The sequence below is a fragment of the Ambystoma mexicanum genome, chromosome 5p (assembly GCF_040938575.1).
Source record: "Ambystoma mexicanum isolate Mex_15411 chromosome 5p, UKY_AmexF1_1, whole genome shotgun sequence".
Taxonomy (NCBI): Eukaryota; Metazoa; Chordata; class Amphibia; order Caudata; family Ambystomatidae; genus Ambystoma; species Ambystoma mexicanum.
In genome coordinates this window covers 213,280,669-213,296,770 of record NC_090930.1, presented here as the reverse complement: position 1 = coordinate 213,296,770, position 16,102 = coordinate 213,280,669, and the positions used below count along the sequence as shown (strand labels likewise).

The following is a 16,102-nucleotide window of genomic DNA, read 5'->3' as shown; positions in this document are numbered from 1 at the left end:
ACATCAGTTACATATATACAAAATGCATATCAACCAATCAGCTACGACATGTTTAACACCCCCCTTTATTGGGTTTCTTTGAACTTGGTGTGATGATAGACATTTTCGACAACTATGACACCTTCAAACATCTATTCTAGTAACAATTTGCAATTTGTGAGTGCAGAGGCATCTTTCAGTTGTTTAACAGAACACAGCGCTTCTGTTCTTGGAAGCGAGCTACATACAGGGGGGAGAGTTGCATTCCAGACCTTGCTATCTATGAGGTGCTATTCGTGTCCTGGGAGCCGACACACTCCAACGGGGCTCAGCAAAGGGGGGCTGTAAGAAAAGCATAATTCAAGCCTTTAGCTGCATTATTCTAACATATTCTACCATGTAACGAGACTGGCTGGCAGCTGCGAAATGATTAAATGCCCTGCAGCTCTGCTTCAAGGCTACATTCGGGAGGGTGCCGGGCATTCTTCCTGGCGCTGCCTACATTGTGTTTCAACAAACTCTTGTTATCCTCGCAGCCCTGCGGCCTTGTCCTTTTTACGTGCAGACAACAATGTTTTACAGTCGAGCAGTGTAAGCAGAAAATATACTGCGAAGCATTAAGAACAGAAAGCAATGAGCAATGGTTAGAAAACAAAATGGCGATTCTTGTTACATCAAAATGGCCGTTCATTGGCAAACTCGAAAACCTATATTCTGTCATATCGTGCATGAGACGGTTGGCCCACGGCCATCAAAATGCTTTTGCGGTCACAAAGTAGAGGTATCCATTTTTCTAGACTGACAAACCCTCCTTTGGCCGTATGCCAAACGTCTCCTCTATTTATTGAAACCTCCCCTAGTAATGATGAGTCTGAAGTACTTATGTCTGAATTTTGCATGCTATCGTAAACATCATCGTCTTCATCAATAGCTATTGCCATCAACTCTTTTACTGTTCTCATCTCATTTGTGTCTTGGTCAGCTTGACCATGAGGTTGTTTTTTCTTTGTTATCATATGCATACATCCCTCTGTACATCCCTCAGTTACCTCGGCGCAAACTATTGGTAGGCAATGTATACAACAACAGCACGTTAGGAATATTCCAAACACCACTACTAATATTGAAATCAACTTCCATCCCCAAGAACGCAGTATTCCCCAAAACCAAGACCCTATTCCCCAGCTTCCTTCTTCAGTAGGGAGTTCGGAGCTTAGGACATGCATTTTCTTTATCGCTTCAAAGATCGTAGGGGAATAGTCATCGACATAAACACAACACGCTGATCCCACTATTTTGCAAATTCCCCCACGATTGCTTAACCATAAATACGGAGACATTCTATATTTTTTGAAAAATGATTTATATTACTGTTTGGTTTAATTTAATGCGCAAATGAACAAGGTTGGATAGACACATTGCATGTACACTGAGCAATCACTTTTATTTACACAATACATAGCTACACATATTCAATGGGCCTGCGACATGAGGAGACTCCAGAGCAAAGTCACAGGTGACACCCGGGTGGTTCGCACTACTGCACGGTGAAGGGAGGGGCAAGGGTGGAGAGACACATTGCATGTACACTGAGCAATCACTTTTATTTACACATTACATAGATACACATATTCAATGGGCCTGCAACATGAGGAGACTCAAAAGAGAACAGACAATCAAATTACAATCATTTAAACCATGATGTGTATTTCTCAATGAGCTCTGCTTTAGGTGGACATGGAACAGAGGCAATGTTGGGTGGCAATGCAGTTGTCCCCTGCACAGGTTCGTTCACAGCTCCATGTATGTGCCTATCTAGGACATCAACAATAAGTCTCTCAATAAACTCATATTGCATATCCTCAAACACTGGTTTGATCACCCATTGTTTACTTCTTTTAGTGAAGGCCTTATTGTAGCGAAGCGTCCCTAAAGTTCCGGTGTCCTACTTTGTTGACGGCCAACATTATGGTTATGTGCCAAGACCGCTAGAAGAGTCCGATTTATCATGCCCTCCATGCCAAAATGCAATCGTTTTGGCCTGTACTTTAGGCACATATTGTGGAACACCTCCAAATCTCCTGTGTGGCAGAATTCCGTGTGTCCCCTCAAATCTCTTGTTATAGTTTTATCAAATACAATCTTTTCAATGGCTTTGTGAGTGGGTGATGAAGGAATCAACCACTTCTTCTTCCGTGCCTCCTCTGTGGACAAATGGCCATGTTCACAATTGTGGAAATGTTGGTTTGTGGTCCAGCGGTGAACGTTGCTACAGTGTAGCATTACTGACCGCCATTTTTCCAGTAGAATTTCCAACGACCCTCCACATGTTTTTGAGCTCCACCAAAGATGGTTGCTGATTGACTTGGACCACTGTGAAATACCTTGCATATCTTTTTTTTTACCTGCAGCCGACATTTTTTTATTGATTGTTTTTGCAAGATGCCATACGTCAAATTGGTGATTTATATTTTTGTACTCTTCTCTCATTGTCTTGGCAATTGAAACGTGTCTGTCCGTGGCTATCAGGTCGATCACCATTCCCCGCGATTGTAGTTCTTGCAATGATGCTACAAAGCCAACTTTCTCCATGGCCACTGAGGATGTACTTTGTGACACCTGCAAGACCACCGAACTCACAATTTTCTTACTTTCCATGTCCTGAAAGTGGTAGGTGCAGTACTTGGCTGAAAATCCTGGGCTGTCGCACTGTCCATCACCGGCTAGCCTGAACCGTTTGCCCGCGAATGTACTTTCAATAGACATTTTTTCCATTCTACAAGCTTCGCTAATGGCTGGAAATAGATAATCGGTTTGGTATTTGTAGAACTGAGTTTTCGCAATGAAATGGATTCCCACAAACTGAAAGAAATACTCTAACTTTTTAAAACTTGAACCACTGAAAAGTGCGGCCGCTGCACAAAGTAGATTGCCTGCTGGCAGTTGCCCCAGTATGGGTTGTGCAGACCATGAGAAAGGATATTTTGTACAGGTGGCATGTATTTTAAGGTTAGTGCCTCGAATTGCACGAGTCACATTAATCAATGGCTTCCCACATACTTCCCCACAAACCGAATGCCCACATTTCATCCTAATAATAATATCAATCAAACAACTATCGAATACAATGAATTTGGCCTCTTTCCTTATACTGTCACTCTGCATCCCAGCTGGTTCGGCCTGTAACGTTGAGGACACGTCACTCACATTAAAGGTACAATCTCTGATATCGTCTTCCGCTATGTTCAGTGATATTGATGGTGTTTCATTGTCGTCCATTTCATTCTCTTCCATTGCAACATCTGTTCCTTCTCCGGCGATGGGAGAATAAAACAATTTCTTCAACTTTCTCGCGGTCTTAGTTTTTGCGGGTGTGGATTCTGTGAATTGATCTCCGACTGCATCCGAACTACCAGGAGGACATTCACTATCAATGGCTGGTGGTGGTATAGCTCCGTTGTCAATCACTTCATATTCTTCCCATTGGCACGATGCATCTCCAGTCTCAAGTCCCTGCCAAAAGGTTTGACAAGCAACATCTCTCGTTCGCTTCACTGTCTGTGTAGATCTAGTTCGTACACCCACTCGCAACTAGAGGACAGATTGGAAAAGGGATGTTCAGTTTAAACACAACTTACAGTATTGAACTATTAACAGTGAAAAACAACATAATATAGTGACCAGGACACTAACCTTCTTTTGCTTTCTTTTCTTTGAAACTTTCTTGCCTCGAACTTCAACATCTGGACGCCGTTGCTCCGACTCGTGTGTGCATGTCTCCACTTCCTCTTGCGCTGCAACGACTATATTTTCATGATAAGCACATCCATCACGCACTGACGCTCCATCGACTCCCTGAAACATAGAACTTTCATTAGTATGTATAATAATATTGAAAACACAAAATGTACTTGGGGACCAATACCCACGTACATCTCAATAGCAAAACACGAATGAACGCATTGTGTAGAACATTCAAACGACAATTATTCACGCATTGTTGATCTAGTTAGATGGAACTGTCAAGATCCATATCTCGTGCTCCGCATAGACTTCCATTGATGATATTATTGAAGATGACGCTTCAGCAACTCCCTGAAACACAGTAATTGCATTAGTATGGTTTTCTATTTTGTTAAAAAGAACATAAACTTTGTGCAGGCGTCAACTGCTCATCTAAATAGACCTGCACAAATGATCAGTTGTCTAAAATAAATAATGGATATCTAAATATGATTCGATTTGCTCGATCGTTGGAAGTGTCACCACCCAGAGATCTGCATCAACTACTAGGGGTGATGTTCTTGTAGAAGAAGTTCCGTCATCTCCCTGAAACATAGTACTTGCGTTAATAAAGAAGGAAGTATAGCGGATGTAATCACGTCATATGATCTCGCTTGATCGAACTGTCAGTATCCATACCTCGAAATGCATAAGAACATCAAGGGACGCTGTAACTGCGGTGCACACTTCTGCAAGCTGTTGCGCCGACCCGTAACTGCATGCTCCCCCTTCTTCTTGGACTAATGCTCCATCGACTCCCTGAAACATAGGACTTTCATTAGTAATGAACACAATATTGAAAAAAGAAGACACATAGGAGGGCGACGACAGAAGGACATATCAATGGCTAAAAACGAAAGAAACATTGTGTGTAACAATCACGCTACAAGAATGCAAGATCTGATGATCTCCATCGATGGAACTGTCCGGAAACGTACCTCGAGCATCTGAGTGACATCAACGGTTGTCGTCAATGCGTTGGACTCCTCAGCATCTCCCTGAAAGACAGTACTTGCATTATTTTGGATAACAATAATTAGAACTGAAAACAAAGACTAGAGGACGAGTACTAGGGTGTACCATTAGGTAAAATAATTACACGATAAATTAAAACTATTGATTTACATGCCTAAAACAAGTCAGTGGCAGAATAGCTAAGTGAGATTACCCGATAGGCGCTTGAAGTGGCTGATGACTGCAATAACGACACGGATGGAGAATCTTCCGCCTTCATATTGAGTGGATACATAAATGGGGAAATTATTGTTAGCTAATGCTACACTGTCAGAATGTACCAAAGTATTAACTGAAAAGGATACAATACTCAAAAGGATACAGGAGGTAGGGTCTTCCGGATCCCTGTTCACACGATTTGATAGTTGTGAAGTCAATTGAAGACCTTCCAAATGATACAACTCTCTGGCTGATAAAACAGGCAGAGCGATGGATCACTGGAAAGGGCGTGGGTAGGGTATAGAAAGCCAGCCTAGAACAAATTAAAGTATCATGAATAACTGCTCCAACCTGAGTATGATGAATTAGATAATGACAGGAATGTTCACACTGACCTTTAGTTTAGGGTAGAAGAATCCAGAAGTCTCTTGATGAAAAATGAAAGTAGAACAAACGGCAAGGAAGGGAAAATTAGTAAGGGAGACTTATCCCGAACGGAACGAGGCTCACGCTAGATACGGGTTGAATTCACCACAGGATAGCGTCCAAAAGTTCAGTTCAATGTCACCTTCCAATAATCCTTGAAAAGCTTCCTTCCCACGTAAAGTAATGTCTAAATGTAGGGATCAATCCTTCTGTTAATCTCACAGATGTAGGAGTTAGAAATAGCGCTCTTTTTGAGGAAAAACAAAGTACACGCGGTTATAAACAGCCGCGAAGAAAATAACGTGCGCGTGTGGATTTACACGCGGGCAGGATTCACGCAGTCTTGGCAGTCGCGTGTGAAGACAACGTGCGCGTGTGGATTTACACGCGGGCAGGATTCACGCAGTCTTGGCAGTAGCATGTGAAGACAACGTGCGCGTGTGGATTTACACGCGGGCAGGATTCACGCAGTCTGGGCCAGCCACGCTTGAAGTCAGAGAGTGCGTGTGGATTTACACGCGGGCAGGATTTACGCAGTCCGGGCCAGCCGCGTATGAAGACAGAGTGTACGTGTGGATGTACACGCGGGCGGGATTCCCGCAATCAGGACCAGCCACGCTTGAAGACAGAGAACACGTGTGAATTATCACGGCCTGTAGGAATAGCTCCAGGAATCAGCGTGCGGCGGAACACACGCTATAGAAGGTCCATAAGTAGCTGTAGAAATATGCCAGGATGCAGATCAGAGGTTCAGCTACACAACGCCAATAGATTCGATCAGAAGCAGCGAGTGAAATTTCTACGCTGCTTAAATACGTAATACCGTAGTTCACGTGACGAAGCAAAAGTCACGTGAAGTTAGCGACGTGCAAAGTGCAAACGTCGTTTTCCCGGTAACGTATCGAATAACCTCCATTTGGAGTAGAACGGTCTAGCTGTTCTACGAGCGTAGCGTCCAGCATGCATGACATACACACTACCGCAAGGCCGAGAGCTAAATCCGTAAACTTGACTCACCAGTGGAGGGATGTGGACGAATAGAGTGGGAATAGAGGTTGAGAGCAATTTTCGCGTCGCTCGCGGTGTTTTCTTCTTTATTAGCAATGATGTGGAGTACATGTCTGAGCTAAAGTGCCTGCTGCAGATGCGGTATCGATCACCCCTCTTGTCCGCAAAGACTTCTAGGACTCTACTTTCAAGCTCAGACGGTGGATATCCGCAATATCGGACCCATTCTCTTATCTGATCTATTGTCTTAGGGAAAACATGCATTATAGTACCTTCAGATTTATTATGGGTCTTCGAAGGGCAACCGCCAATGGAACAGGCAGGCATTGTGGAAAGTTCTGAAAAGTAAAGATCAACAATTCTCTCTGAATACCAATGTGTTAAAAAATTAAATGACACATAAAAGGTTCAATGCAAGGTTCGTTTTGGTTCTTGGAACTATACACGTTATTCACATGCGGATAAGTATTTGAATAACTTTAAAAAAATAGAAAAATAATTTGACTAAACTCAGAACATGTGACTAGTTCCTTGCATGTACTGTCTTGAACGAAAAGAAAACATGGATGCAATTTGATGACTACTAGCAAATAGATATAAATTAAAAAATTGGACGCAAAATGATTATGGTACATGGCCTTACCTTGACGAACAAACAGTTAGATGCAGGGATCAGAGTAGTTTCTTGTCGTAGAACAGGGAGCAGTTCACAGGTTGCAAACTGACGAGTTTGCTCGAAGTGGTCACGGAAGTTCACAGAGACGAAGAGCAGATAACCAGCACCTTCACGGGTTGACTAGCAAAGCGCAAAGAAGTTCTCATTAGAAATATGAAGTGGGTTATAAAGAATTCGAAACAGGGGTGTGTTTGTGAATGAATGACGTGTATATGTCGTGGCATTATGCGGTTTGCAGGGGGGCGTCCAGCGTGAGGGGGGATGCTTGGCAGGAGACACCGGGTCTGGAGGTAGACATGGGAACAACAACCCATGCTCTATAGACCACTTTGAAGTGTACATGGTCTTTGGCACCTCTTGGCCTTTATCGCTCCCTGACAGCTCCACTTGCCAGCGCAAGTACCCCGGTGCGAACTGCCTTTGATAGGGCGGGGGTGGATTGGGGCGGTGGTCGTGCAGACAAGACACAGGAAGACTCGTGAATGGAGACACACTTATGTGGATTGCAGGGGGGCGTCCAGCGTGAGGGGGGATGCTTGGCAGGAGACACGGGGTCTGGAGGTAGACATGGGAACAACAACCCATGCTCTATAGACCACTTTGAAGTGTACATGGTCTTTGGCACCTCTTGGCCTTTATCGCTCCCTGACAGCTCCACTTGCCAGCGCAAGTACCCCGGTGCGAACTGCCTTTGATAGGGCGGGGGGTGGATTGGGGCGGTGGTCGTGCAGACAAGACTCGTTTGCCACAGGGCCTCACCAAGGAGAGGCCATCTAACTGCATGTAAGAGGCAGGCTGCAGGATCTAGTACATGGAAGGCAGGGGGGTGAGTTTATAAATACCTCACCCTCCCAGGAGAATATATGGGTGCAGTTCACCCTGGAGACCCTGGATGCCTAGGCAGTTAGTCAGCAGCAGGCTGGCCTGTGGTGGCAAGGTGGCACGGGCCAGAGGGGGTCATCTCTGTACCCGGTGCCCAAAAGGATGATTTATTATGATCAACCATATTGATTATTTACCTATAACCATGTTTTGCATCAATAAAATCCAACGGCCTTTTATTGCCAACGCTTGAACAAAGTGGTGTGGTAAGTATTTTTGGGGGAGGAGGCAAGGCCGGGAGGCTTGATGCCAACCCGCAAAATAACATATGTATGTCTGCTGCATATGGGTTCAACGGTTATGTGGATTGAAGGTGGGCGGCCAGCGTGAGGGAGGATGCTGGCCGGAGACATGTGGTGTGACAAGACAAGGCACAGGAAGACTATTCAATGGAGACACACTAGATTCATTTAAAAAATCAAAACAACCATTGTTAAAATATATGTTGGGTTTTATTTTAGATCTTAATTTCAATTGAACATAAATAATAAACATTACACATTGTAAAGTTCCGGTTGCAGCACATCCAGGGAAAATCCGCGGTATTGTCCACTGTCGCTGGGGAAATGTTGTCTAATGGCAAGTACCGCACAGGCAGGTATTACTCTCCGAACGCGGTGTCCGAGCCTCCCGTGAAGCCACCAAGTGAAGCAACGATAGGCTACCAGCCTGTACCACCTGTGAAAAAGAAAGATGCAAACTGTATTAAAATGACAAAACTTTCTTATCAATGTCGATGCAGGTAAAAAATGTCATTCTGCTTTGAAAAAAATTCTATCTAGAAAATGCACAATATGGAACCAATTTACATGCGTTCGAATGATATGAAGATGTAATTTTATATGTGGGAGACGACCATGAAATAGTAGTGGCATCACTGACATCACAACCAGACTATACTTACTCATACTCGGATTACGCGGACGAACAGTGCCGCGAAGTTCGTGCATAAGCACCATCATCATCCTCAACACGGTCCGTGAGAGGCAAGCTTCCCTGAACTCTGGCAGCTCGGTGATGCATTGCGGACTTGGCTCGCCTTCCGAAATGTAGGCCAAGCACCCGGAATTTTCACGGCAGCAGCAGTTCTCCTCCTCAGTTGGCATTAGCTCGCACCGATTGCACGTGCACCAGGTGGAGACGCCGTCCATGCGACATGGTCCAGGCTCTTCATCCGTTGACTGGTCCTCCCAACTGCCGTCCGAATCCCCATCGTTTTCCCGTGCTTGCCTTTCCAGTAGTTCCTCCTCGGTGTACTCGGGCTCGTACATATACGGCATTATTGTAGCCATTGTGTGGAAAAGAAAGTAAAATAATTTACAGAGATGGTACAGGTGTTCACAAGGCCTAGAAGCGGCGAAGGTAGCTGACCAGAGCACAGAAACGAGTCACAGAATACTCAAAGTAACACAGAGAGAGTAATGGAATCGAAAATCTGCTGCTGTGTGTTGTGAAACGGTGTGTTTATACTTATTGAGGAAAGAGGCGTCCTGCCATTTCCATGGCGACACTTCATTAGCTGAGGCGCAGCGATTGTTGACATGAAACGTGCTTTGGCGTTGGGAAATGGGCGGTACGCGTCTGCTGATGTCAGGCTCAGGGGCGGGGGATTTGATTTAGTGCCGCAAACGCAGGTGAGCCAGGTCGATGGGGGGAAATGATAGGATTATCACAAAATGGCAGCTGATTTCGAGTGCGTTAATGGACGAAAAGTCGGGTAAGGTCCATAGGAAAGTTTTCTACGATCTACCGATTTATGCTTAAAAACACATGGCCGAACCGTAGGGACAATAAAAAAAAAGTCCCGGAACTATCCTTTAAAGTCTGTCATAAAAAGTGATAGCATCGAACAATGGGAAAATCCCATAGGGAAATATTTGCGGTCGAATATTTATGGTAGTAACCACTGCCACTAGCCAGAAACTTTGGAGAGAGGAACTGGACAGTACCTTCGCGAAAATGAACACCAGGGAAAAACTAAAATTAACCCTTCCCAGTACCTCCATAGTCAGATGGTTTGTACTGGTTTTGTTCATAACTATTGACTAGCAAAGTCAATGGTAACTTGGGATGCCCTGGGAAACAGTATTCCGTCCCAGGGTATGGAGTCTATGTTTGGAGGTCACTATGACACCCCTGTGTTACTGCACTGAGGGTGCTGTGTAACACACATGTAAAAAGATGATACCTATGGAGTGAGAAAACTCCTTAGCCCATAAGCACAAAGCCTGAAATAGACATCAAAACTATGTCTAAGAGTGGAAAAAAGAGTCTCACTCTTAGCAGGAGTAAAAAATAAACCATGGAAATCCAGCAAAGCTGCTGGGGACTCTATAGGTAAGGGAAATTAGCCTTTTAAGAGAATTCTCCCTAACAAGTGCATAGCACCTGATGTTTAATCTACTGCTACCACTTGTACATGCAAATATGGAATCTTGTAACTGTTTTGTGGTGCGGCCAAAGCGGCCGCAGTTAGGCCCATGGCAGCTGCTTAACAATGTTGGGTCAGGCTTGGTTTTTGTGGCCTGTTGCGGGGGGCCACGAGTAGGGGTTGGAGGTGGTGAGGGGTCTTACACTGCAGGTTGTGCGAGGGCAGTGTGGGTGGGTGGAGTCTAAGGTCTATGCTAGCAACAGATCTCTCTGAATGTTCAAGCGCCAGTGCGCACCTTGGGTGAGTAAGGGAGGAAAGCAGGAAAATTAATTGGCAGCCGAGTGTAAGGTTGGAACTGATTTTACCCAGAATTGCGGAACATACAATGGGAGGTCAGCGGGGCATCCATCAATTATGACTATATTCTGTAATGGAGCTGAAAGAGATGAGCTGGAATATTTGAGGGTTGGGGAACTTCACAAAATCACGTAAGATCATGTTAATAGGCATAGGGTAAACGTCCTTCTCCTACAGTAGACACAAGCTAAAGAGGGGGCATCCAGGGGGATTGTACCAAAATGGGGGGCTACAGGTTTTATCTAGAGGGGTCATGACGCTAATTCAAATTCACCCTTAAAAAGAAGTATCTAGATCCCGGTGGATGCTATGTCATCCTCCACTGCTTCATCAATGGTATCAAACTGCTGCTGGTTAACACATATGCCCCCAATATCGACTCTCCTGAATTTCTTTACAATGTGGCTTTAATACTTAATGGTTATATTGGGGTCCCGATCATATGGGGGGGCATGAATCTGATCCTTGATCACACCATAGACATGTCTGGGGCGGCCCCCAGATCTAGGTCACGTGCAACTCGGCAGCTCTCGGCCCACATGGAATACCTGGCACTGGGGGATACATGACGCCTACTACACCCACAACAGCGGCAATACACATTCTAGTCATCTGGGCATGATAGTTTCTCACGTATTCACATGTTCTTGAATTCGAGCTCGTTGATGGGCAAAGTCAGGGACGCCGTAATACTACCCGTACCCTTTACGACCACTCCCCAGTAGTATTGACCCTAAACACAGACAGACCCCCCGGGTCAGGCAGCTCTTGGCGTTTCAAATGCAAAACTCTCAGAGACATAGTATTCAAGGCAGAGATTCAGTCAGATATTGAAATATATTTAACATGCAATGTAGCGGGCACGACCTCCGCCGGTGTACGATGGGAAGCCTTTAAAGTCTACATCCGTGGGATTTCGATCTCCAGGGAAGCGGAATCTTAAACACTATTAGGAGTGACCTTCAATGCTCCAAAACCACGCTTAAGTCCCTGGAGCAGGAATACTCCAACCACTCAAGTCCACACGTGCTGGCGCAGATACGATCTGAACTAGAGCAATTTGAGGCACACGCCCTCTGAGAGTTGCGCTTCTTCTTGCCCCCACAAGCAGCCAGGAAATATGGGGAAGGGGAGGGGCTCGGTAGAAACTAGCCAAACTGCCCAAATCAGAGGTTGGGTGTACCCAGGCGGACTGTATTAATGATGCACTGGGGAATCCCCAATGGTCAGACCAGGAGATTCTCAAAGTGTTCACTGATTGCTTACTATAGCTCCCTATATGCATCTGATCAACAGCACAGTGCACAAGCTATACACCCCCTACTTGAAGGGATAACCCTGCCGCAACTAAAGGCCCAGGCCAGGGAGAGCCTTGAAGCCCCCTTGTCTATGGAAGAGATCCTTACAGTGGTTTCCAGCCTGCCTAGGGGTAGTCCTTTTTGAGGTATCGGTGGAGGCGCTTTGCGACTCCATTCTGCTTACGTCTCTGCGTGAGGCCACCATAGCCATCCTGCTCAAATAGATTTCTCCCATTGATGCCCCACATTATCCACAGTGACCAAGGGGGCTTTGTCCCGAGCAGGTCAACCTCGCTAAATATTAGACGCTTATTTGACGTGATGGCAAGAATAGACCTGGCAGCTGAAGCAGTAGCCGTGACACTAGATGCCCAGAAAGCATTTGACATGGTCTTGTGGGAGTCTTGTGGGTGGTGCTTGAGAAGAAGGGAATCGGCCCAGAAATGCATCACTACATCAATACACACATCCTACAGCAAGAGTCTTGGTGAACTCCTACAAATCTGAACCCTTGGGACTAAACATGGGAACGCGGCAGAGCTGCCCACTCTCCCCGATACTATTCGCCCTGGCCATCGAACTGATGGCAGATATGATTTACGCTCGCCACGGACATCGGGGAATCTGCCTCAGTGGCTCTCCTGAGATAGTCTCACTATCTGCAGACGATGGCTTACTGTACGTGAGGGATCCCCAGATAAATCTGGACTCCAAGATATAATGCAACTAGGGCGTTTCTCTAGGTTCACAATAAATTACTCCAAATCAAAGATGTTGCCACTAACTAACAGCACTAAGCAACCACTGGGCGGGTATCCCCTTCATTGGTCCCCCAATGGGATCAAATACCTAGGATTGAAGGTCTCTGGTGCGAGTATCTCCCTCTTGACAGATAATTGTGAGGCAATAGAGTTCTGTGTGGCGTACAGGTTGACCGGACAGAGGGCATTTCCACTTACTATACGGTTAAATTGTCCCTGGTAAAGATGGTGTCAGTACCCAAACTCTTATACATATCCAACATCCCGGTCTGGCCTGGCAAGTCCTTCCTTTCCAAACTCCACGGGCTCTATGCACAGTTCCTATGGCATGCAGGGGCGGTCTCGAAAAAGTGGATAGACATGACTCCCCCATAGGATAAGGGAGACTTCATGGCCCCTAACCTCGAGCTATACTGGTTGGCTGCACAGGCGCAATATGCCCCCTACTGGTATGAAGAAAAGCTACAACCACCTCATGTCAAACTCGAGCGCTTGGCAGCGGGTGCATCAGACCTCAGGATGCTTGTAATGGATTGCAAATATAAAGATGATTGCATTTTCGACCCGGTGTCCTCCACTGTGCTGTTCTGTCAGCACATCTTCTCTGCAAATACTGAGATACAATGGGAGAGGCTCGGCTATAGGTCCGTGGCTGATGTATTCTTGGATGGCAAATTCATCACTCCATTAACATGGCGGCAGGAACATGCTGGCTCAGGGATAGAACCTATGCAATACTAGAGGTTGTGAGTGGCTGTGCAATCGCAATGGCTGTGGCTGTGTTACCCATTGGACCCCCAAGAGACAGAAGAGTTGGCATATATTGCCAATTCTAGTGGCAGTCGCCATATACCAACGACACAAAGATGGATAATACGACGGTCTAACACCTGGTGGACAACATGTACGCCTCAACTCCACTACTGTTATTAGTGTGAGTTGTTACCGGGGCTGCTTACCGGCATGTTCTACCGCCACACCATACGAGTGGGTACTACCTTTGTTTAAATATGTTTAAAACGAATGTCCAGCTTCTGTGATCAGAGCCACTCCATTTCTACCATCACTAAACCTCAACCTATTTAATGCCTCAATCAGGCCTACTACATTCCTGCCTAAGCTATGGCCTCTACCCATAGGCCCTAATAAGACCTCTACATCTAATGCCCTCTCGTTAGTTCTACCTGCTAATGAGCGCACCACAGTTCACACGATGGAAACACTTAATAATTTCCTGTGTCATATTAAAGACAGAAACTACAGACTTCAATCCAGACTACCAACCTGCATCGAGCCTTTACTTAAAGACAATTACAATAAACCTACGCCAACTACCATGAAAAATTCCCTGATTGGGTACTCAGTTGTAAATAAAATCTAAAAAAACCAAAAAAGTTTAAACCTAGTGCCACTACCTCCAACGACTCTACACAAATGATCAAGGGAGCACAGATAAAGGCTAGGTCTATGATAGCTCATGCGCTGACATAGCTGACATCACCTTAGCCAAAAATCTGGACTTTCTAGCCATAACCGAATCCTGGCTGCATGCAGCTGCTGGCCCGTCGCTCCTACTTGCGGTACCCGACAATTATTCTATCATTAGAGTGGACAGACCAGATTCCAGAGGAGGGGGTATTGCCATTATCTCTAAAACTAACATAGACTTGAGACTAGCCACTGCACCGTCACTCTCCTCCTGCAAAATGCTCACATTCAAACTGCCGATATCGCATACAAGTACCATCACAATTCATTTAATCTACAGACCCCCAGGGCCCATAGGCTCGTTTGAGGAAGACATGATGACGTTCCTATCTGACAATATTAAAACTTCATCACAAATTCTAATACTAGGCGATTTCAATTTAGGTTTTAGTGACCCTAATGACCACCAAGCATTATCATTAGTCAACACCTTTACTGAACATGGCTTCATGCAAAAAATTACACAGCCTACTCATGAGAAAGGGAGGACCCTTGATTGGGTAGCAGATCTAAAGTGCAACATTGCAGTTATCGGTATCCTACCGCAACCTTGGACCGATCACCACATTCTCTCTTTTGAGTTTGCCATAAACAATCCACCAAACAAGTCTAACCTTACAACACGGCTGTGCCTGACAAGAAACAAACAAAATATCACTGCAGATGCTATTATGCCACTTGTGATCCCTACCCCAAACCCTTTTCAGAATACTACCAACCCTAACTTACTATTGGATGCCTACAACTCCACAATGATCAAAGCCTTAGACACGGTCGCCCCCCTCAAAATGCGCAAAGGTAAACCATGAGCCCACTTGAACTCTTGGTTCACACCCGAGTTAAAAACTTTACAATCCTAAAAAGAAAACTTGAAACCCTATGGAAACATACCCCATCCCCAGTGAACAAAACTAACTTGGCCAACCTTTCTGTCAAATACAAAGAAGAGATTATTTGCACCAAACACGATCCGTATAATAACAGAATTAACCAAGCCAGCTCTAGTACTAAAGAGCTCTTCATCATCTTGAGAGAAATGGAAATGCCTATCCTTCCTACTGACTCATGCCTAAAAGACATGGGGCCTCATTACACGGATGGCAGTAAGGATTTACCGGTACCGGTAAAATACCGGTAGCGGTAAATTCTTACCGCCTTACTACGAGGTCCCTTTGCGGGTTGGGGATTTAACGCCTGCTTTTTGCAGGCGTTAAAAACCAACCCGCAAAGGGACCCAGGGAGCTAATTACGGTACTGCAATTTGCGGTACCGTAATTAGCGCCTTCCCCATTCCCATTGAGCCCTATGGGAATGGGGAAGGGCAATGGTGGAAGGGGGAATTACCGCCCCGCCAACCTTGGAATGGGGCGGTAATTCCCCTTTCCGCCAAGGCGGTGCCAGTATTTTACCGGCATGAACCATGGCGCTAATAGTGCCATGGTTCTCCGCCATCCGTGTAATGAGGCCCATGGTGTGCGAACATTCAGAATGCTCTCACCAACAAAATCACTACCTTGCAAATGAAAATAGCAGACAAACGGAGTAACCTAACCAACCTAGCCTCGACTCACCTGCCTCAAGAGCCTCTTATTAAACCTTCCACAGGCTTCAAATTCTCAAAAGTCTCTGTACCAAAGGTACAAAAAATCATTGCCTCCCTGAAACCGTCTAGGGGCCAAGAAGATAGCTGTCCAGCACAGATTATCAAAGATGCTGCTAGAGACTTGGCCCCTTTCATAACCAAGTTAATCAATGTCTCTTTCTCCACAGGTATTGTACCCAGTAACTTGAAGGAATCTTGGGTACTTCCACTACTTAAACTATTTTTAGATCCCACTATTCCTACAAATTACAGGCCAATCACCAAGGTCCCATTTCTGCTGAAGATCCTGGATAGGGT

General features: G+C 45.4%; 1 protein-coding gene across 3 annotated transcripts in view; it reads right to left on the bottom strand.

The window, feature by feature from the left end:
* The window catches only part of LOC138480867 (probable global transcription activator SNF2L1), a 1,964,402-nt gene that overhangs the window by 999,230 nt on the left and 949,070 nt on the right, over positions 1–16,102 (bottom strand). For 2 of the 3 annotated variants that reach the window (XM_069612650.1, XM_069612652.1), the window contains one exon: positions 3,673–3,834. The exons of the other annotated variant lie outside the window; for it this stretch is intronic. In XM_069612650.1, coding sequence (XP_069468751.1) covers positions 3,673–3,834 — 162 coding nt within the window. The remainder of the gene's footprint in view (positions 1–3,672; positions 3,835–16,102) is intronic. 3 annotated transcript variants of the gene reach the window in all.